The 22,969-nt window shown below is 47.4% G+C and overlaps 2 protein-coding genes across 17 annotated transcripts in view; both read right to left on the bottom strand.

Annotated features, from left to right (window-relative positions):
- The window catches only part of LOC139992617 (protein daughterless), a 358,939-nt gene that overhangs the window by 15,803 nt on the left and 320,167 nt on the right, over positions 1 to 22,969 (bottom strand). The gene's annotated exons all lie outside the window — the stretch shown is intronic.
- The window catches only part of Dati (zinc finger protein datilografo), a 60,108-nt gene continuing 41,089 nt past the window's right edge, over positions 3,951 to 22,969 (bottom strand). For 4 of the 15 annotated variants that reach the window (XM_072013586.2, XM_072013578.2, XM_072013588.2 and 1 more), the window contains 10 exons: positions 18,868 to 19,061; positions 14,746 to 14,775; positions 9,113 to 9,272; positions 6,574 to 6,786; positions 6,254 to 6,376; positions 5,960 to 6,097; positions 5,324 to 5,521; positions 4,672 to 4,892; positions 4,362 to 4,515; positions 3,951 to 4,095 (listed from right to left, as the gene is read on the bottom strand). In XM_072013586.2, coding sequence (XP_071869687.1) covers positions 3,974 to 4,095; positions 4,362 to 4,515; positions 4,672 to 4,892; positions 5,324 to 5,521; positions 5,960 to 6,097; positions 6,254 to 6,376; positions 6,574 to 6,786; positions 9,113 to 9,272; positions 14,746 to 14,775; positions 18,868 to 19,061 — 1,553 coding nt within the window. In that variant the 3' untranslated portion in view covers positions 3,951 to 3,973. The remainder of the gene's footprint in view (positions 4,096 to 4,361; positions 4,516 to 4,671; positions 4,893 to 5,323; positions 5,522 to 5,959; positions 6,098 to 6,253; positions 6,377 to 6,573; positions 6,787 to 9,112; positions 9,273 to 14,745; positions 14,776 to 18,867; positions 19,062 to 22,969) is intronic. The other 11 variants (XM_072013577.2, XM_072013579.2, XM_072013576.2 and 8 more) reach the window with 11 other exon arrangements.

The raw sequence follows: 22,969 nt of genomic DNA, 5'->3' as shown, positions 1-22,969 counted from the left end.
CGCTTGTTCGTTCCATTCGCACTACCATCTCGTATCAGATTCGAATCGTACAGGGGAAATAGTTGGCTTCGGATTGCGCTTGAAAGCTTTCGAGACGATCGTGTTTCTCGAATGGTGCAACCGGTGGCGAATCCATCGAGTTCCGGTCGCGAGGCGAGTGCAATCGTTAAATGTAGCTTTGACGATGAATCTTTTTAGCAATCTTTTCTTCTCTCGACCCAGATGGTGAAAAAGCCTGGCTATCCGGCGGCTTCTCGGCGCGTGTCTTTTACGTTCAACGAAGATGACGACGTTAGGCTACTTTCATAATTGGCGAACAAAGGGGTTAAAAAGGGAGATCCCCTGAAGAGAAACGGAGTAGTTGGGATACAATTCGGAGTTCGGAGTTGAAGAATTTCCTTTTCGCGATCTTCCAAATTTTTCTTCCATCTTTGCAATTTCTATCCTCTCTTTGCTTTTCCTTCTTTTTTCCTTCCTTTTTCCTTTCTTTCGTCGTTAGGAAGATTCACTTTCGAAATTAACAAGCGAGGACAGGAAAATTTCCATCTCGTTGATTTTTGTCTTTACCTCGGGATACACGGAATTAGGAAAATCGTTCAAAGGATAGAAGCGATCATGGAGTTAATGGGAATGAAAAGTAGAAAAGTGGAGGAACGGGGGAAATTCGTACGAACCGGTCACGAAACGAAAGTCTCGTCGAGAATCTCCGAAGGGTGGGATCAACAACAACAACAACAACGCGGTCGACGTACGATGTCACGGGGAAGAAAAAATTCGGCACGCTACCATTCGTTTCCGCACTCTTCAGTCCGCGATTGCCAGTCGAAGAAACGAAGAAATCGAACGTGTCGTAGGTGAATCGTCGTTTGAACGATATCTTTTTGGATGATATTTTTGTTTAGAATTTTTTTTTTTTTTTTTTTTTGGACCACCTCTTTATCGTTTTTCGCACTAGTTTTTTCATTCCGTTTCTCTCTCTCTCTCTCTCTCTCTTTTTTTCTCTCTTTCCCTTTCTCGTCGAACAATTTCACGTTGAATTTCGAATAACAAAACCGTCCGCATCGGTTCTTATTTTAAACGAAGATTCGAGTTGGAAGAGAGGAACGCGTTTCTTTTTGGATGCGCGTGTGGTTTTTTACGGTCTAACGTTTCGTTTCATCTGGTCTGGTCTGGCCGAAAGAAACCCCATCGAAAGTACGGACAGTCCGGGAGTTTCATAAAAGGTCGGGAAAAGGGGAATCGGGGTCGAAATTGATGGGGCATTACAAAGAGGTATTTAGGAGTTAGGGGCTGGCCCGAGTCTCTAAAGTTCGCTCCACGGTCAAACCTACGGACTTTCTATATATTCTTCTTCTTCTCCTCTCCCTCGTCATCCTCATCTTCGTATTTCTTTTTTTCAATGATCCACCTCTGTTCTGCTTCTCCTTCTTCTTCTTTCTAAGTATTGCGAGAACGTAACGGTATATTGCAAGTAAAAGTTCGAAACGACGCAAGTATTTTTACGCGTTCAGATATATACCCGGAAATAAAAAAATATTTCGCTTATAACGATCACAGGACCTCAGATTACCTGAAGCACGCCACTCTAAAATCTCTCATTCGCTTCATTCTCGCACTCTCTCCTCCTTGATGCTCACGAAGCATTCTCTTTCGCGCAGCTTCTCTTTCATTCAACCGCGTGCCCTTGCACGTACGCGACAATCCCAAGGCCGTTCATTCACGAAATCTTGCACGTGCTCTCTCTTGCTCCCTTGTTCTTTCCTCATTCTCCCGTCTTTCTCCCGTCTTTCTCCCGATCTTTCTCGCATCGTGTGCGCATTCTGGCATCTCTCTCGATTCTCGTCTGCGTCTCTTCCATTCTCTCGTCGACGTGGCTCTTGGCTCGATCGTGTACCACTGCCTGGGCACGCGCTACCCATTCATTCGATTTTCTCTTTCGCCTAATTTATCCTAGTCTCATAGACCCTATATCTATTATTTATAATATTTATATATATATATATATAATATATATAATATTTAGCATTTAGTTTTTTTTATTTCTCTCTCTTCATCATCATTTTTTATCTTCATCTTTCTTATTTTCACCTTGTTCTTCGTCATTTTTCTGGCGTGCTCGTTTCACGAAAAATGCTCCCGTACACTCTCACGATTATTCTTTGAAAATGTGCACGTGTAGTACATCGAAAGGAGGGGGGCCCCGTTCCTCGGGCCCCCGTCCCATCCCATTCCATCGTGTGAATTCTTTTTTCGTTTTGTTTCCATCGTACACTCCAGACTCTCTGTATGTATATATATAATATATATAATATAACTGTTTGTAATAATTATATTTTGTTTGTTCGCTTACGAGCTAATAGTTTTAGTGCTGCCGACCAGCACAAGTTGCGCGCATTTTTATATTCTTACGTGTAGTAGATTTTTTATTTCGCGTGTATATTAGGTGTGTAGTTGGTGTTTAGTGTTTCTGTGTAACAAGTTTTCGTGTTCATTTCTTTCTGTGTACTCGTGTATCACTAACGTAGTCGACGGGCGACGACGAGTACCTCTCGCCGTGCCGCGCCGCGCCGCACGATTTCGCGGATCAGACCGTCCGTTTTTTTTGTAACTTGTCGCGCGTTTGTCCGATAAACGGGAAGGGGATAACGTGTACGCGTATTTAACCAACGAACGTACGGGGATTAGCTGATCCACCTGACCGCGTTTACGCACATATCAGACGCGTTGTTTCTGGCTTAAACGTTACGGGAGCTAAGATTAAGGGTATCTTAAACTGGTTTCTAGGTATGTATATATGTATATATATAGTTTAGTTTGTTGAGCCTAGACCGGCCGCTGGAACGAGGACGATCGTTTGTTGTCACCTATCCAGCTTGCACGAGTCCACGTTTGGCTCTTGTACTAAAAAAAACCATAGTACTGTACGCAACCTGAAGTGTCATCTCTTGACTCGAGGGACGACAAGGCGCGCATTGGTTAGCAGTTTCGTTCGATATATTATGGCACGTCTCAGGGGTGATGTGGAACAGCGGTTGTAACAATGCGTCCTGAGAATTCTGACAGAGCGACTCAACGAAACAAGCAATATCGCTCGAAAGAGAGAACCGGCGGCGAGAACCGTCCTCGACGAGCGACGGCCCTCTCGTTCGGCGAGCGTCGTCGTTCTAGGAACTCTAGATCCAGGACTCGAGTAGGAACAACGTGGTCCACGCGAAGAATCGCGTGCCGCTAGAAGATCATTGCCACCGCTGTTCTCGTCACGCACCGTCTAACGGATTTCTAGATACGTATGACCGTTATCCTGCCCTCCTTCTTCGTTCTCTCGAAGAGAAGAGTTTCACCATTGGCTCGACCACGACGATCTCTCCCAATCGTCGCGCGTTAACCGAGTGAAAATAGGATTTTTCTCGCGAATCTGAAAAACAATCATTCGTTTTCAGACTCTCAATTAGTTAATTTACTGGAATAATTCGTTTCTACTGCTGAGACAGGAGTAATTTCGCGGATGACCTCACTTGGACGCCTTCTATGTTAGAATCGACGTAGAAGACGATAAACGGTTTGCACAGTTCATCGTCGATGTACGTCGTTCTCTTTACACGTTGTCAGAGTTACCGATCATATTGTCGGCCTTCCTCTTGATACCACGATCTTCAGGATGCTGCTGCTGCTGTTGTTGTTGGTGTTGTTGTTGCTGCGGTTGGTGGTGGTGATGCTGCTGCTGCTGCTGCTGCTGCTGGTGGTGGTGGTGGTGATGCTGCTGCTGCTGCTGCTGCTGCTGCTGATGATGATGTTGCTGTTGCTGCTGAAGACCGATGCCAGACGAACCTTGTTGTTGTTGTTGTTGTTGCTCGTTGAGAGTTATTGAACGTTCAGCGCCTTGAAGAGGTTGCTGATTGAGTCTTTCAACTTGCTGCAGGCCCGTCTGATCCGACGTCCAAGGGGTCCACTCGTCTCAGTAGTAACTGAATTTTCATGGTTGCTGATTGTTCTGTTGATTGACGACGTGCTGGAGAGTGAAACTCAGGGCTCGAGGATCACCGTGAAGCCTCAGGGCCTGTTCTAATCGCTGTTCTTGTAATCGCAGCGCTTCCCCTGCGAAAAATGTTGTCGGTGTTACGTTGTTTTATCATCTTGGAGTTGCAAAGAGATTAATTAAGCGTTTATATTATTAAGCGGAACATGAAGGTGCAAGAGCGCACCTAACAGACAGAATATGCCACCGGTTACGATATTCCATAGATAGATAGAACGAATCTCCGCGTACGTTGCATTTTTTCGATCGTCTTCGTAAAGATTGAAATTTGCGTAAACGTTGGCGGTCTCTTGATCGCGATGCATAAAGGTGTACGTTGACTCACCGAGGTCAGGCGGTAAGGTATCTTGTTGAGACATTTGCTGGTTCGTGTGATGTCCAGGCATGCCAGAGGTGCTGCCTCCGTTGTGCTGTCCCAAATGATGCCTCACGTCACCGCCAACCGCGGAACTGGCTGCCGCCGCTGCCGCTTGCGACACCTAATATCGTAGTACGAGGAACGTAATATCCATTTAATTCGATCGACGACGACGACGACGACAACGACGACGAAGAAGAAGAGGAAGAAAAAGATTGGACGAAATCGGGAGGAAGAAAAAGATTGGACGAAATCGGGAGGAAGAAGGCGTACTTACAGCCAGCCTGAGCGCGGCTTCGGCTTGAGAACGCAGTAAGGCTTCCGCCTGATGCATTCTCAGAGTCTGTTCTGGTCCGGTTGCTTGAACTCCCTGTTGTTGCGGTCCCGTTGATCCTTGCGCACCACCGCTCATGTCACCGTTGTTTCCCATTCTCATCGCCGCCGCCAGGGACGCCATGTCCACCGGTGATAGATTCGGCGACACTGAATTTTGTAAACCTGTCGATCGTAAATGAAAGTCATCTCGGAGCGTATGGTACATCGCTAGGCTGCTGATCGATTCACTGGACGCGAGTTTTAATAATCTCGTTTACACGCTTTGCGTGCCATCTGGCTCTAAATCGGTCAATTGTCGGCGATCGATAGCCGTTTTAAGATGGAGAGTGCACGCTACGCGTCGTAGATAAGCAGGAGTAACGTAAAAACGGAAAAATATAATTATAAATCAAAGTTTATCGGTAATGGTTGTGTAGAACGAACGAAGCGTATGTTTCTGCTGAAGCGTCGTGACTCGTCGGGTCTCGATAAGAGCGGTATCGACGGCCTTGGCGTCGAGCCGACACAAGCGTTCTATCGCGACGGTTCTTTGGACCGATCCGATCGATTAATCGATCCGGAATAGGAGTAGATCGCGGAACGGCGATCCTTACCCGCTGACACAGCGGCGGCCATCACCGCCATACGTTGTTGTTGCGACTGCATCTCGTCGTGGTACTGTTGCGCGGAGCCTGGTTGGCTTCCTGCTCGTAGCATCTCGCTCAGCTTGTTGCCACTCGGCCCCGGCGACGCCATATTGTTGTTGTTGTTATTGTTGTTGTTGTTGAGCAGACCGGTACCTGCGCAAAAGTCTGCTCTCGTTAGTACGCTTGACGGCGGATTTGCAGGATGATGGGTGTGAAGTCGCGCTACACAAAACTATGATCTAATCGAGTTGTTATTATATATTCGATACATATGTACGTATAAAGAGAGACGAGATTATAAAACGGAGTGAGCTTGAGCGTTCGTACGACGAAATTACTCACACAAGAATTCGTAGATGATTTATTTTACCCAGATAAAGCGTAATAATGTTTACTACAATACACAACTCTCGCTGTGGTATTTCGGAGCTCGGCGATTGTTACTTAGAGCGTATTATAATGATACATATTTCGACAAACGTGTATGCGAGAAGGTTGTTGGTTCGGTGTTAAGATTGTCTACTCTAAGATATTCACGACACTCTAACGATTATTCCAGACGACCATTTGCAAGAAGACGAGGAACAAGATCGGGGAGCGTACCAGGTTCACTACCGGCCGACGATAATCTTCCGTTTCCACTGCTGCTGTCCGAATGAGCCGACGGCGAAGGGCACATCGGCGGCTGTTGCAAATTTTGTGGTCCGCCTGTTTGGCTTCCCAAAACACCCAATCCCGCACCTGTACACGAGAATCGTACATGTGGTTACGATGTTTGCCGTTTTCAGATCGTTGTCGCATCGTTTTCCTATCGTTTCTGCATCGTTATCGCATCGTACTCGCATCGTTTTCGCATCGTTCCCGCGCTAAACAAGAAATTACGATAACACCTCATACCTAGACTCGAAGACGCAAGGATTTCTCTCTCCCGCCTCTCGGCGGCGGCGCGACTTAAAACGTATTGCGCCGCAAACTGATGCTTGGGGTCCATCCTCATGTGCTCCATGTGACTCAACAAACCTTAACAGCAAAGTAAATCGGTCTCGATAGAGTCTCGGTTAGTTGGACAAGGCTTAGATACCGATTAAACGAACGTTCGATAATGCCATTGAAACGAAACTGATAATACACGGCAAACACGAAATCGATAAAGAACGGAAAATGTAATAAAAGCATGATTGATACATGATTTCTGTAAAACGAAGGATCATACTTACCGCTCTCATGAGTGAAGACGGCTTGGCACACCGAGCACGGCCACATCCTGAGGCTTGTGCTAAGTTGACTGGTCTCAGGATGGCAGGCCAAATGTTTCCTAAGACTACCCTCGTTGACGTAGTGTTTTCCGCACACTGGACACGGGTGGTTGGCGGTCCGTCGCTTCGCTAGGTAAACCCCGGCAACGGAGGTTGTGCAGTCAGCGGAGGGAACAATAGGGCGACACAATTTCAAGGTCAATGCTAAGCAGGATAAAGCTTCCCAAGGAACGAAAGCCACCTCCTCCATCATCATCATCATAATAATCATCATCATCATCATCATCATCATCACCATCATAATCATAATCATCATCATCACCATCATAATCATCATCATCATCGCCATCGTCATCACCATCGTCATATCACCACCATCCTTATTATCATCCTTCTTCGTTCTTTTGTTTCTTTCATTATCATCATCATCATCATCATCATCATTATCATCACCATCATCTTCATCATCATCATCATCATCATCATCATCATCATCATCATCATCCTTCTCCTTCTCCACCACCTTATTTCTCACGCATTCGCGTGTACATACGCGCGTACGTACGTCGACATTCCAGTCGACCTCGAAGGCGAAGGGAGAATCCTTGCAGACACGGATAGCCGAGGATCAGGAGAGCACTGACCTCGGACTCACCGCGCGCTGCTTCTGCCGTTGCTGGCTCCCTTTCACGAGCGAGGTCGTCGGCCCAAAAACCAAGATACACACGCACGTACGCGCGCTTGCACGCTTATAGACGCACAAAGAAAAGTTCGACGAATCTCTCTCCCCCTCTCTCTCTCTCTCTCTCTCTTTCCCTCTTTCCCTCCTTCCCTCGCAGTCTTTTTCCCTTTTCCTCACTTTGCCGAGGAAATTTCGTTCTTTACTATTTAGTCCGTTTCTTTTTCTCCGTTTCTCCGTTTACATATTAATACATTATATACTTTTATATCACTGTCAGCTTTTCTCGGTTTCTCTTTGGTAGAGAGAGATCTATATATATATATATGTGTGTGTGTGTGTGTATATATATACACACACATGTATATATATATACACACACATATATTCGTATATATATATATGTATCGATATTGGTATCGTCCGCACGGACCGTAGTAGAAAATTCTATATCTGTTACGTTCATTTTTTCTATAACGTTGCATTTCAGACGAAAGATGGGTTATTTACGTCGTGTACGTATCTCTGTTATCACTATGAGAAAAGACACCAGGTCGATACTGGCACTTTGGCTTTTTTCCGTAGTATCTGTTACTTAGAAAATGATGGAGGAAACGAGACACGACGCGTTGGAAAAAACGGCATGCGGTTTCGTAAAGAGATTCTCATTGACTTGGCGCACGTCGATCGTTCTTCTCTGTACGTCTATCTATACGTATGCCCACACACTTAACAGAACACGCACAAAAGTCGGAACGAGACACCCTTTTGAAGCACCGGTTTTATATTAGCGAATAGTAGTACGCAAAGTATTAGTTGGGCGAGTGCGCTAAGTGCTACACCCCCTTTTTCCGTTGAGCGAAACAGTACGAAGAAGTGACAGGACAATGTGTGCATATCGCCCGCGCCAAAGCAAGTTCTTAGGTGGGGAATGTGAAACGTACTTAAATACTAAGGACGAACCACCCCTCGTGTCTCGAGGAGCGATCGTTCCACCTCTCTCGCTTTCTCTCTCTTTTAGGCTTACTCGCAATTAAGGGGCACCCTCGTTACGTCTATCTCCGTTCTTTCTTTCTCCTTGGCGGAATTCTCGCGAGAAACCCTCGTTAGCTGGTGTGTTAGAAAGGACGGACGGACGGACGGACGGACGGACGGACGGACGGACGGACGGACGGACGGAATCCCCAGCAAAACTCGGAGACCACGGGGAAGAGCCGATCGTAGAGAACTCGAAAATCTCTCGCGATTAACCCTAATCTTAATCCAACGGAAGAGATCTATCATTTTGTTCGTGCACAATTCTACGCGATTCACCAAGCAGAGCACATATACGTATGTGCAATATGATGGCCGTTAACAGGCCACTCCACTCGGAAATGTAGATGGTACCGCGGTTAAGTCGAGTTTTCCAAATTTCTACAGTGACACACGAGCGCCGCTGCATCGAATCATCTTTTTCATCGATTTCATCGATTTTCTCTAACGGAGTACGGATTTTGTTCGCGCGGAGTCAACCGATTGCACGAATAAGCGGCTCTGGTGTACGCGCGTCCCCATCGTCTACGAGTCGTTCTCCACCGTGGTGTCTCCCAGAAACGGAAGCGCAAGAAAAACTAGATCATCGCGCCGTAATAATCGTGCGTTAGTCGACAGACAGATATATTGGTAGCGTTAGTGCGTAAAACAGATAGAAGACGTGTGTTTATACCCATGTGCGATATCTATAAGTATATGTGACAGAGGGACAGAGAGAAAAAAGCAAGGAGAAAGAAAGAGTGAAACGGACGAGGTCGAGGGTGCTCGACTATCGTAGATACTTACTGGCAACGCCGGAGGCATTCGGATCCTTGTGGGTGTGCTTCATGTGCTCCATGAGAGCTTCGCCACCGAGGAAGAGTTTGTGGCAGACGGGACAGCTGGTTGCGTTCGGGCCGCCGATCAGGGCGGCGTGTTGCTGGAACACAACACGCTGTTGCAACTCCTTTTTTGGGGGCCGGAAGAAGAGGAACCGGAAGCAGGCACACGCGGCGCACCGGTAGAGAGCCGACCCACAGAATACCACCACAGAGTCGCGAACCAGAAGCGCAGGACAGGCAGCGCACAGAACAGAACGATTGACCAGTGAGAGTTAGGATACCGATTTACCGCCGCCACCACCAACTACATTTTTGCAAAAGGGGATTCGCCTCGAGTGTCTGGCAGAGGGGACATTTCGGGCAAGGATTTGCACAATTGGTATATCGGTGTCGAAGCTGACGGATCGCCAGTTGTATCGTTATATAGGATCGCTGGAAGGAGTTGGATGGCACGAGATGGACGATCGATTCTTTGCTGCGTGGTCGCGTTGCGACGGCAGAAGAACTAAGTGTTTCTGCCGCAGAATCATGGAGCGTGAGTGAACGAACGGATGTGCGACACGAGGATGGACACGAGGATGGACACGAGGATGGACACGAGGAGGAGGAAGATGGGACGGAGAAAGCAAAGCCCAGACAGACGAATTTATAGAAGCGTGAGGTCCGGAGAACGATCGGAACGAATGAACGTGATCGAGCAAGGATTCTAAAAAATAAGGTGGATATTTAAAAGAAGAAGAAATGAAAAAAAAAAAAATAGAAAAAAGAGAAAAAGAAAGAACCCACAACTTTGATAGATGATGGATCTCCGATTGATCTCGCACGACCTCACAGTTGAACGGGTATGCAAAGCATAGATCAAATGACTAGCTACGATACTACGACACAATTGCGATGGCCTTTGTCGCAGTTATCGGTTTGATCGTCGATTGGTAATTGTTGCAACGCGTTTCTTTGCATCCGATATAATCGAGGATTACGATCGACGACGGCTGACAAAGGCCATCCTTTAAACGGATAATATGAAGAGAGTAATGAACGAAATTCGACGTCCTCGTTGCAAGTATCTGTCTTCGTCATTGGCGACCTCGTGTTAGCTACAATTTCGCGGTCGTACGGTATTGATCATTCTTTCTCTACATTTTTTTTTTTTTTTTTTTTTCTTGCCATCTCATCTTATTTCTCTCTCTTTTCTCTCTCGCACACGCGAAGGTCGGTTTACGCACACGAGGCGGTAGGGGCACGCGCTGAGGAAAAACATGGCGGTCAACCTTGCTCGAAAGAGTGCTTAAAACGGAGAGAAAAAGAATACGAAGAGGGAGGAAAGAAGAAGGAGAAGGTGGGAGGAAGGAAAGGCTAAAACGAGACCAGACGGCAATGACCCGAAAGTTTTGGGGTCTTTACTCGGCTCGTTCCTTTCTTCCTGCCAATCCTCTCCCCGCCGCCGCCGCCGCCCCCTCCCCCCCCTCTCAACTTTGATGCACACAACGCATCCTCCTTTTTTCATCTTCTCCTTCCTTCTCTTCTCCTTTTTCATCGCGGCGAGTCGTCCTTCTCTCTTTCTTTCGTTCTTTCGTCCTTTCGTTCTTTCGTTCTTTCGTCCTTTCGTTCTTTCGTTCTTTCGCTCTTTCGTTCTTTCGCTCTTTCGTTCTTTCCTTCCCCCTCTCCGTGCCTGTCTTCACGGAACCGAACCGACCCGAACCCGTGACTTTCTTTTTTTCCGGACCTGGGACAACCGCGACCGAGTTGAGACCGTCAACCCAACGGAGAAGAGCCCCGAATCTCGGGCAGGGCCGCCAGTTTAAAATAACACCAGGCGTCGTTGACCTACGTTCAGCCTTTTTCTTACGACTACCTTTCCCCTTCCGAGTCTTTCGTCGTATCGCTGATTTTCCGCGAATATTTCTCGCCTACCAATCGTTCCTAGCCACGTTTCCTAGCCTCTTTGTACCTACTTTGTTGATACTTTTTATCGCTGATACACGCTGATGTACGCTGATATACGCTGATTTTGTACATTGCTAAAATCTTTTCTAAATTGGGCCGATCTACTTTTCGTTCGAGATAAACGATTTACACCTGGTTCGCGAAGGTTTGCTTGACCTGGGCTAATCGGAACAGCCAGTCAGTGAAACAAAACGGGAGAAAAATATCGCGACAAGGAAGGTTGGTGGACGTGCTGCGGCGTCAATGAACCCAAAGTTTAAAGGATCCTTGCCCTCCTCTTTCTACCCGGTAAACCGCCTCTTCTTTCTACTCGCGGAGAAACACCCACGCTCGCTTGCAATCGTCGTGTTCTTCTTTGACGATAGGCGATATTCTTTCCAAGGCACGCCTCCCGGTTGTTTTTGACGGGCCAAAGCCCCGGCGTCCTTCTTTCTTCCCGGACCTAGGGCATCCTCGAGCCGGTTGAACCGATACACCACGAAGAAGATGCTGTACGTCGACGTCGCCGACGCTGCCTCTGCCTCTGCCTCTGCCTCTGCCTCTGCCTCTGCATGCAAGTTATTCTCGGAGGGAGGCTGCGGTCCGTAGGTTCGACGCCCCGACCTGGCCCAACTGGAAAAAACCGGTTTCTTCGTTGCGCTCTTCCTTTTTTGCCTGCATCCTCGCTTTTTGCACCGCGAATACCTCGACTCTCCTTCTGCTACCCGCTCTCTTTCTCTTCGTTCCTTTTCCTTGCGCTCTCTGTCTTTGTCCTTCCTCTCTTTCTCCGCGTCGATCTTCTCTTTTCTCCTTTCTCTTTGCACGCTGGTACAGGAGGAGAGTGGTGCAGCGTGGGCGAATCCCCAAGGGACTTTATGATTCGCCGTGACCAGATTCATCTCTGCTCGGCTGTACGCGGTTGCTGGCCGCGAGCTCAGCACACCTATTCCCAATTCCACGTTTCCTGGTCCCTCGAACAGGCTCGATGCGTTCGAATTGATTATCGCGAGATTGAATATCGAGTCGCGAGTCAATAATCTCGACTGTATCGGAAGCTTCGTTTTGTTGGTTTACTTTCGTTTCCGATGGACAGGGCAGCCTCGTTACATCGTTTCTTTTCTTTTTCTTCTTCTTCTACTTCTTCTTCTTTTTCTTTTTCTTTTTCTTTTTTTCTTTTTTTTTGCAACGGCGACGCTGTTTTAGTCGCATCTTTGTCGTCTCCGCTTCTAGCCTAGCTATTTAGATAGAGTTATTCGTCTGGTCAAACTCTTTGGTGTGTTTAAAGCCAAGCTCTGGCCAGGGAGTGGCGTAAAAAGGAAGTGGGTGTGAGCACACGCGTAGCGATGCGTGACGCTAGGCTCGATGGAGCCATTTTGTGTTCACAGAAAAGGGACCATCTTTGATCGGCTGGAAGAAAATCAGCACGAGAATGATGATCCGTCGCGTTCTATCGTATCCGCTCGATAGTCGGCACGTCGCGCCTTTTATTTCACGCGTTGTCCTTTGTTCGTTGCCCCTTTTTCTCTCTTGTCTCTACCGATATCGTCTCGGTATTTCGCATCTCGATAAAAGTTTCGCAAAAATCGAAGCGAAACGAGCGACACGGCGCGGGTCCCTCTGTCTCCTCGGACTAAAGTGATAAAATCCGAAGGTCATTCACGAGCCGCGCAATTCTTTTCGCGTCATTTCTCTTTTTTTTCCCAGCCGTCTCCTTTCCTTGGCTTTTTCAGCCGCAACGAGGCCGCGAGCCTCGCCGACAGACAACCTTCGTACGATACTCGGTTACACCAACGAACGAAGTCTGTAAAAGATATTCGTTGACCGGTCGTCGTCTTGCTCTTTCAGTGTCGGTTCCTTCGGTCTGATACTTGGAAACGGTTTGTTTCGCAAGCGTCAGAAGTTATCGTATATTCTTTCCTCTCTATGTAATTTTTCTTCCTCTCTTCTCTCTCTTCCTTCCTTCTCTTCTTCTCTTTTTCTCTTCTTCCGTTTTTCAGATTCTTCCAGCGAAAATACGAGAATCACGAGGTCGGAAGAAAGTCCTCGAACGATGATTCATGATAGGCTCGCACGACTATTGCAAACGTATCTGACGTTATTGCCTGATCCGATACCGTCACGTTTCGTTGGCACGAGAAGGTACGCGATTAAAAGAGTATGACGCGATATGAAATAATGCGCGGTGGGGCACGCGTGATTTCTTTCATTAAGAATTGTTTGATTTCATACCCTTTCTCCCTCTCTCATTCTCTCTCTCTCTCTCTCTCTTATTCTCTCTCTTTCTCTCTCCAATGGTTTATTTCCTCTTTTGTGCCACCTATCGCATATTGCTGCAGGCCGACGCGTTTTTTTGGCGTATCACGCGCTGGTAATCCACGGGTTATGAGTGTCCGATCACCCCCGAAGAGCGAAAGGAGGAAAGGCGAGCGGGGTTCGAGAGAGAGAGAGAGGGGGAAAAAAAAGAAAAAGAAAAGAGAAGAAAGAGAAAAACGCAACTACCGGCGAAGGGTTGAGGATGCAGGTTCCCCCCGCTCCCCCCGTGTTTTACCAATAGCAGTTTCGACGCGACCCTCTAACGTTTTCGTTACTAGGAGAGCGAAAAAAAACTGAGGGGTGTTGCACAATGGGCAGAAATCCCACCCCAGCCGAATCGGAGCGGGAATGATTTCATTAGGTTTCGGTCGGCGATGGAGTGTTGTGTGTACGGTACCGAAACAGAGAGGAGAAAAAGGGGGCCCGCTGAGGCGGAGACTGTGCAAAAAATTAATATCGAGGGGGATCCGAGGCCGGGGGAAGGAAAAAAAAAATGGTCGAAATAGACGAGAGGAGATCTCGTTGATTCGAGCTAGATGTGGTGGTTGGAGCTCGTGTTCTCTCGGTGGCGCGAGAAAACGATGCCGCGAGAAAACGATACCGCGAAAAACAAATACGTCGAAACTGCTTGGAAAAAAGAAGTTTCGGACGGAATGGCCCGGTTTACGGTTGGAGACGCTGTGCCACGAAAGGCCGCGTCCCACTTTTCTATTTTAACGCCGTAAAAGAAGCGAAGAACGACGAGGTCCTTCTGGAGACTCGCCAGGCAACGATGTCGCACCGGCCAGGGAAGTTAACGTTTGGAGGCGCGTGGCTAACACGCGGGGGAGTCGATCGGTGTTACCCGCAGCGATGGGCGAATCGTTTGATCAGAAAACGCGTGTATAGGAGCATGTGTATAAGAAGTAGAGATTGCGTGCGTCCTGTTTCCCAGGCGATTGGCAGGCTTGGATCGAAGGACGACTCTTAGACCGTACTTGGCGTGGTATTAAAGCACACAACAGGGCGCCACGAACAACGCGAGCGTGAACGTTTCCGTCGATGTCTGTGATAAGATGGAGAAACATCGGAATCGTTAGATCGTGCGTATCGAGGCTCCTAATGTAGCCAATTATCACGGAGGATGCAGAGGACGTGATCGATTAACGAACGCCAGATACTAGACACGTGGAGAACGTATATCGAATTTCCTCGAAGTTTCATCGAGTTTAGGGGTGAAAATCGATCGAAAGAGAGCGAGCCGCGGTTTCCTCGTTACTGTCGATGGACAAATGAAACGTGAAATTTTGCAAGCATATCGGAATTACACCCGAAAGGAATTCCCATGGGCTCTCCCGCATTTTGACCCGATCGTTTTACCTTTAATCGTTGCCATGGGTACTTGGAACACTGCGACAAAGAGAGACCAGCATGAAATGAAGATCAATTTACATTAATTCGAGACAATTAAATATCGTTTAGATTCAGTTGAATTTTTCAGAATGCCCACATTCCAACGTCCCTTGCTTGATACAAAGAATATAAACAAGCGTTTCGTTCGCAATTCGACGGTGCTTTTACGCGCATCGCAATGTTCTGCCGGCTGTTCCGACGGCGAAATTTCGATCGTCAAGTCGCGGTCAGTTTCTTGATCGAAAGAAGAGAAAGAGAAGATAAAGAAAAAAGGAAAAATATAAGAAAAGAAAGAGCGAGAGAGAGAGAGAGAGAGAGAGAGAGAGAGAGAAAAAATATATATATAAAAGGTATAGGGAAAGCAAAGTTAAAGAAGCAAGGTAACGGACGCGGCGCGGCGCGGCACGGTTTTTGAAACACGGAATGAATCCCCGTGGCGAGAGGAAAAATAAATCTAATGGCTAACGAGTTTTTACCGAGCTGCGCGCTTGGGCAATTAAGAAGAGGGTAGAGGGGCTCGATGGGAAGAGCCCGGAGGTGAGTCGGAAGAAGGTCGAAGGTACGAGAAAGTACGCCAGCAGAAAGGGTTGTATCGTGTTGCACGACATTCAACCCCTTGTACCGCTAAACTACGGATAAATACGAAGGCTGTGTGCCACGCAAAAGTGGGTAAGACGTGACGGAGAAGCAGCGAAGAAACCACAGACACGGGCGAGTTCGCAGTGCTTTGACATTTTGGTCGCGTGGAAAAAGGCAGAGATGCAAAACGACCGAGAAGGGAAAACGAGACAGCAGGCGGATGATCTGTTTGAAATTGATTTCCTCGATCGGACCAGTCTGTGTCCCTGCGTCGAATGGCCTTGTCGTCTAACGGCAAGTCTGCGAACGCGTAAAGCTCGCGTGAATTGGAAGAAACATCGGCCCGTTCTTCTTCGGCTGGCTCGAAACAAAGAAAGGGATAACACAGTTCGTAAGACGCACGAAGGAAGCGTAGAAGGGAGGAAATCTAAGTTTCTACGGCTGGCTACCGATCGTTCCGTATAATACATTTACGCTCCGGCCTATTATAATATCGTACTCGGAGTGTATTGTCTTTCTCGGCCGGGATAATGTTTCGTCGACACGCCAGGCCTCGACCCAGAGTGTAACTCTTTCGTCTCCCCTTTCTCCGGCTCTCTCCTACTTTCGCTTCTTCTTTCTCCTTTTTTCTTCTTGCCGTTTTAGACAACGATCCATTAGCTATCAGGGTAGTTGACGAAGGGATGGGACTAGATAGCCTGGAATAGCGAAAACAATTTCAAGAAATCTGCCCTGGCGAAAATTCGATTAGCCGCGCAAGATGGGCTCGAGCTCTCTCTCCATTTGTTTCGTTTCGTTTCGTTTCGTTTTATTTTCACCAGGCGGACGAACTCTGTTTCTGTCGCGCTGGCGGCTTTTAATTACTTCTCTGCACTCTCTCGCAAGATTTCCTCTCCGTGTTCCTGCTCGTGTTTCGTGTTCGTGCTTCTTCCTCCTCCGCCCCCTCCTACTCCTCCTCCTCCTCCTCTTCCTCCTCATCTCCCCTGCTCCTCTTTCTTCTTCTTCTTCTTTTTCTCCTGCTTCTCCTCTCGTGCTCCTTCTTCTTCCACTAGTCCGGTCGTCTTCTTCCTCTTCTCGGTTTCTTTTGACTGCGGGACTCGCGCGCTACAAAGACGCGCGCTGAACGCGGGCTACTTTTAACTCGAGCCGTTTTCATCCCCTCGCACCGGCTCGCGAAACGCTGTATCTCTCGTTATTTTATTAAACGCGTTTGTCGGTGATTGTCGGCGACGAACACGAGTAGCGCGTGTACCACCGCCCTCGTAGGTGGAAAGTCGGATCCGTGGGACGGTTCTCGTGGAGATTTATCGGGTCACGGAACGGGGGGAAGAAGCCGAACGCTTTAGCCAAGGATTAGCTTTCAATTAAAAGGATCTTGACGAGCGGAGCGTGTTAAAAGAAGGATATTTATTGCCCAGGAAGCGGCGTGTAACTCGGATTACGATCGCGTGGCTCTTTGCAAGCACCTGATTCCTCGCCGTTTTACGAAACAGGCGTTAAAAAGGTTCTGGATAGAAAAACGCGTCTTGGTTCTTTCCTTCCTTGCCTCCTTCCTTCCTTCCTTCCATTCTTCCTTCTTTCAAAGGTACCGAGGTACGTTGCTGTCGCGCGTGTCGATGGACAAGCGTGGGCCAGATCAATCAGACTCGACGCTATGGAGGGCCGCGCGCGTAAGGGGAGACTCGACGACTCTGTCGGTACTCGCTAGAACGTCGTTTGTACGTCGATCGTAGAGTATCAATGGAGCGAATAATCCGTTGGAGTTTACCGCTTCTTCTTTTAGACCTTACGAGCTTATACAAGGAGATTGTCAGTTTACGACTGGTTACGCAACAGGCTTGGTCTAATTGGACAGGGTAAAAAGAACCCGATTGGTTCTTCACTGTGGCGAAAGAAGCGCGAGAAGCGCGAGAAGACAAGCAAAGAGAAACAAGAGAAAAGACCGAGTCACGGACGGCTCGACAGATGCCTTCCCACGTTTTTTCGTCAAGACATGTGCCTGGCGCGGCGAAAGGGTTGAGAAATTCAGTTGGCCGAGCGAACCGGGCAAAAAACCACCCCACGGTACAAGATTCCACTGGTAATCGCTACGTGCCGCGATTCACCGCCAGGGGTGAATTCGATTAAGCGTCGGGGACGACGCGATCTTCCTTCCAGATGATTCGATTTTTCTCTCTCTCTCTCTCTCTTTCTCTCTCTCTCTCTTTCTTTCTCTCTCTCTCTCTCTCTCTCTTTCTTTCTCTCTCTCTCTCTCTCTCTCTCTCTCTCTCTACGTCCGATCTGTAATGCACGTTGCTTTCCCCGGTATTCGCGGTTTTGTTCTCCAAACGGGACTGACGCGTCAACGAGCACCGATCGTTGGTCGTCCCGTTGCTCCTTAAACGACGATTTCACGAGTCACGGTGGTTCGTTGAGTTCGTACGAAACGAACGTCTCGGTGCTTGCTTCTTCTTGGATGATTTTTTTTTTCTCGTCGAGTCGTGGCGTGCTACGGCCGTCGTTGGATGAAGATCGCAGTGACGATATTGCAGGGACGGTTAGCGATCGATAATGGGCGACAGAACGAAGACGTGTGTCGAACGAAGGTTGGCCTGTATCGCCCTGCGAACTGCCGTTCAAAGTTCGAAGCGGCTCGTCGGTGAAGAAAAAAAAAAAAAGGCAAAAAAAAAAAGAAGGAACAGAAAACCCACAACCAAAGCAGTCCCAAGCGTTACGAAGAAACCCAGCGGAATGATCTAAGCTACTGTTAGGATCTTTGTCTATCGTTACGACAGCAGCAGCAGCAGCAGCAGCAGCACGCGCGGGGACTGTCGCGTCGTAGAGTTACGTGGCACTTGCGAACCGGGAGCGAAACTCTTTGCACGGTTTAACGCGAGAGTGGGTGTCCCTTGTCTCACGATCCTACGAAGATAAAACGAAACATGGATCTCGTCGCGGTGGCTCGAAACTGCTACGTTACCGCGTTTTAAAGCGCGATTGAGACGCGTTTTACAGTGCATCGAATCCCTGGTCCCACGAACATGGAAAACTGATTAAACGGTATGCTGATTTTCGCGGAACAGATCGTTTCGTCCGGTGACGTTTAACAAAGTTGCGTACGTATATATATATATATATATATATATATGATCGTAACGAAGAAAAGAGTAGGATGGAGCCTATGGTAGATAAGACTGAATCTGCTGAGAGAAATGGTTGGGACAGAAGCGTGACCCGCCACCATGTGTGCATACAGAGAAACGTGTTCCGTAACACGGTTAAGGAAAAAACTATGCGTAATAGCGTTTGTCGGCCGACAGAAGAGCGTCCAGCGGAGATTGGCGAGTTACGTTATGATAATGCATATAGGTAATGTACGAGTTACATATCGCACGTGTACAACCGTCCGATTGACTTTCTAGACTCGGTTCTCCGGATCTTTCCGACCATGGTTCGATTATTATCGTGTGCGAGCACCGCGTTAAGTAGCCAAAATGCCTGTTGTTGTTGGACGTCGGATTTGGTACATACATGACTGACCTTCGACGTGTGGGTACGAAGGCTGGATTCTGTGGCGAAGCCTTTGCCGCAGATGTTGCAATGGAACGGCCGGTTCTTCGCCCGTTCCACCTGAGCGTCGTGATTTCGAAGGTGTTGCTGCAAATTCGATAATTGAATGAATGCCCGCCCGCAATCCGGTAGATGGCACTTGTACGGACGTTCACCTGCAACAAGAAAAGTTTATTTCGTACCGTGAATCGGCCCACGGACAACATCTATCGATAACGATAACGATAACGATAACGATAACGATAACGATAATCGGCCGTGCGTTGGTGGCGGAGTTGCGACGTATGATGGCGTACGGTACGACGCGAGGTTTTAATTTCGTCGAATAGGTTGAAGAAAGAAGAAAAGAGAAAAAGGAAGAAAGAAAGATAAAGAACGAAGAAAAGAAAATTGGACGCGATCGCATTCAATTCGCACGAAATCGATCGGTAATTGATAATCGCATCGCGCTGTCCGTGAAAGCGTAATGGTTCTCGAATGGCGTAATGATTAATCGTGAAACGCGTATGAGATACGAGAACACGGTACGAGACAACGTAGGTCGTTGGTCGAATTACTTTTTTCCGGGGACGTGCAACAGGTATCAGCGGCCAGATTTAGGGATGAGCGTAAAAAATGCCACTCGTTTTAAAACGACCATTAGGGTCGCTGTTTTAACAGCCCGTAACCAGCACCCTGATTTAAAACAATGAACGCGTATCCGTTTGTCGACTTTTTTTTTCTTTCTCCTCCACTCTGTTTGCGTGTAGTATAGTCGCGCGACAAAGTCGTGATTCGCCCCGAATCCTGGTTCGCTTGGAATCCCGGTTCGCCGATCGAATCACCCTGGTTTCGAGAATTTTTAATCGACGTTTGTACGCAGATTCGTATTAACGAGCAGACAGATCACGGCAATTTGTAGGTGTAATTTTCGCTATCCGACCTGACTACGCGTCAAGCATTTATTCAGATTCTTTCCTAATTATTTTAAAAGCCGATTAATATTAAACTGGCGATGTTAGCGGGAAAATATCAGTCGAAGCTCTCAAGCTATTCCATCGATCGGCGTCGAAGGAACGGTGCTTTCGATCGCTGCAATTTTTATTACGCTACCTCGTTCGTTGCTAGCCCGTTGTTCGCCCGTTGCTCTATTCTAATTCCCACAAGCGATTGGCTCAATTTAACTTTTATTAATATCGACATTCTTCCCCGATCCTTTTTACCCCAGGCACTCGTCCTTTTTCTTCCTTCTTGTTTCCTCTCCCACTCTCGCTACACTTGTTACTTCCTCGTTAGACCAGATTCATCTTTTATTCAGTTCGATCGAAGTTTTAATAAAAATAACTCGATAACATCGTCCACGTTTCTTTTTTAATATCTCTGGCTGGCTATCTCGCTGGCGTTACCCTTGCAACTTGATATAGATCAAATTCTTCAGAACGGACTACGCCATGATACACGTACTTGATACATACAAATATAGAGGCAATATCGGAATTGGCAGGGCAGTGAGAGAGAGAGAGAGAGAGAGAGAGAGAGAGAGAGAGAGAGAGAGAGGGAGCAATTCTTAAAGAGAGGGTCGGTGTAGGTCCTTTAATAAGAGAAAGATTCGATTCTCTCCGAATAACAGGAATATAAATTTGATATCTGGAATATCATCACGGGACTGTGAATAATTATGCAAATTCGAATCTACTTTACGAGCACTGTTAGAAAATTTATTTCACCTATCGAATATCGAAAAGAGAATTACACTCTGGATATCTTATCGTAGAGATCGTACGAAGAAACGAAAGAAAGCACGAAGAGTCCGATCATCGTACGTAATGCAATTACGAACACCTATGCTCTTTTGAAAGGTGCCGTTGGAACTGCATATTTTAGAGACATATTTGTTTGTAGCTAATAGCAGAATAATAGCAGAAACGGTTACGGACAGAGAGATAATTATTTTCTCAGTTATCCATTCCGCAATTCTTTGTCGTTTTATTGTATCGTCGAACGGCGAGGATAGCGCGAGAAACAAAACACGATCTCTCGATGAACTTGTCATCCGTCGCGCAAAGTTTCTACGGTAGTCGTAATATTTTCCTTATGCCGTACATGGCAAATTAATGCGACAAAACGATAGGGGAAGCAGCGTAAAATTTATTTATTACGCGCCTTTGCACGATGAATACATCGAATCTATCGGCGAATGGAAAGAGAAATAGCAAGAGAAAGAGAAAGAGAAAGAGAGATAGGAGGATGGGAAAGAAATTGAAAAGACGAGACAGGCACGATGTAAGATTGGAAAACGCGGCGTAACGCGTGGCAAAAGTTATAGCCAATACGTAAACTATTACCTTTACGAGCTTTACTTTATCATTTTTATAAGCTTGGCCAGGCGGCCGTTTTACGAGTGGCGTTTATTTAGAAGCCGCGTACGCGCGCGTAAAATTTTATCGTGTTTGCATTTACTGAAACACGCCTGTTTCACGCATCGCGTATGAATTTATCAAATATGCTTTTTTCGAATGACACGCAACCATTTAACTTATAGATGTACGTATATAACTACCTGCTATCTCGATGTTCTGTTTGATGACACTGTTTCGACTGTTCGACTGTTTCATACTCTGCCGTACGAAAAGTGCCTGTCTACTCTGTCGAAGATTTCGCGGTTTGTTCTACCAGCGACGCTGCGTCCTTCGTTTCGGTAGCCAGAACGATTTTTAAACGTACGTGGTATGCCCGTCGATGACAAGCACGGACGAATTAATGCTATAGCGAGACGATTTAAAAAGCGTCGGAGAATGAAACGAGTCGTTGTACGCGGGTACACACGATTTCACGTAAATATAAATAAGGGTGGCCGTGTTTAATTAACACATTGCGATTCTTTTACCACCGAATAAAATGTAACGTCGGCCGGCGGTTAATTGCATTCAATTTGGTTAATCGGGCAAACGATAATCCCCAGGTTTTTTTCTTTCAGAGGGAAAATAACGTGGCGGAGATGGATGCGTTTTGGCGGACGCGTTCGTCCCGATGCTCTTTTTACTGCTCCCGGTTTAATGCCTTTCCGCGTATCTCTCGTGGCGACACTAAACATGCATCGACATTAAATTTTACTTGACGACCGTAATTCCCCGACGGTGTATAACGTCATTACATTCATCACCAACACTAGCTCGGAATATCAAATGAGAGTGGCGATATATTTGATTATTTGTCAGTGGTGCGGTTTCGCAGGCGCGTGTATTTCGCCGCCCACCCCCCCTCGATCTGCGGCAGGGGGGGTTAAAATTCCTCGCACGTTTTTCCATGAATTCGGTCACGCGTACCTGCGTATCGTACAGCGCGTGTGCACATTTTTTTTTTATCGCGCGATACGCCTCGTCGTCCACTCGTCAAAATCACCGCGGAGCTTGCAAAAGTAGGTAGAAAGCTGGGAAAAAGCTGGCACGTGGTTGAACGTGCGAGTACGACACACAGCTTGGATACGTTCTCCTCTCTCTCTCTCTCTCTCTCTCTCTTTCGGGCTTTTCTATCCGACTGTATCCTCCTCTTTCTCTTCCTTTCTCCCTCCAGTTCTCTTCGATGCTCGTATACACCCCCTCCCATTGCAACCCTCTTGCCTCGTCCGTGGAAACGGCGAGCCCCCTCCGGCTTCGTAGCACCGACCACCCAGCGGCCCTCCACGGCCCACTACACGTCCACGGCAGAAAATTAATGTCCCCTGCAATCCATGTATAATGCATTCGCATTTCGTTGAACGAACAAATGAACGCACCGCTAGAAAATTTACGTCCTATCTCTCTCTCCCTCCCTCCCTCCCTCTTCCTCCCTATGTATTTCTCTGTCCTCCTCCCTTCGCACTCTTCTTTGTTTCTCTCGTGAGATCTTGCGCGTGTGCAACAAGCCGGCCCTGACCAACCCGTCGTTGCACACACGCTCTCTCACTCGCTCGTTTCCTCGTTCCCTCGTTCCCTCGTTCCCTCTTTGTCTCCCCGTCGTTCTCTCTTTCTCGCCGTTTTCCCCTCCATTCCAGTTTGCCATCATCGAAATTCCGGCTGAAAATCATTAAATTGCACGCACTCAC

The sequence above is a fragment of the Bombus fervidus genome, chromosome 12 (genome assembly GCF_041682495.2).
Source record: "Bombus fervidus isolate BK054 chromosome 12, iyBomFerv1, whole genome shotgun sequence".
NCBI classification, from domain to species: Eukaryota; Metazoa; Arthropoda; class Insecta; order Hymenoptera; family Apidae; genus Bombus; species Bombus fervidus.
The sequence above is the reverse complement of the archived record's forward strand: the minus strand, read 5'-3'. Positions and strand labels throughout refer to the sequence as shown.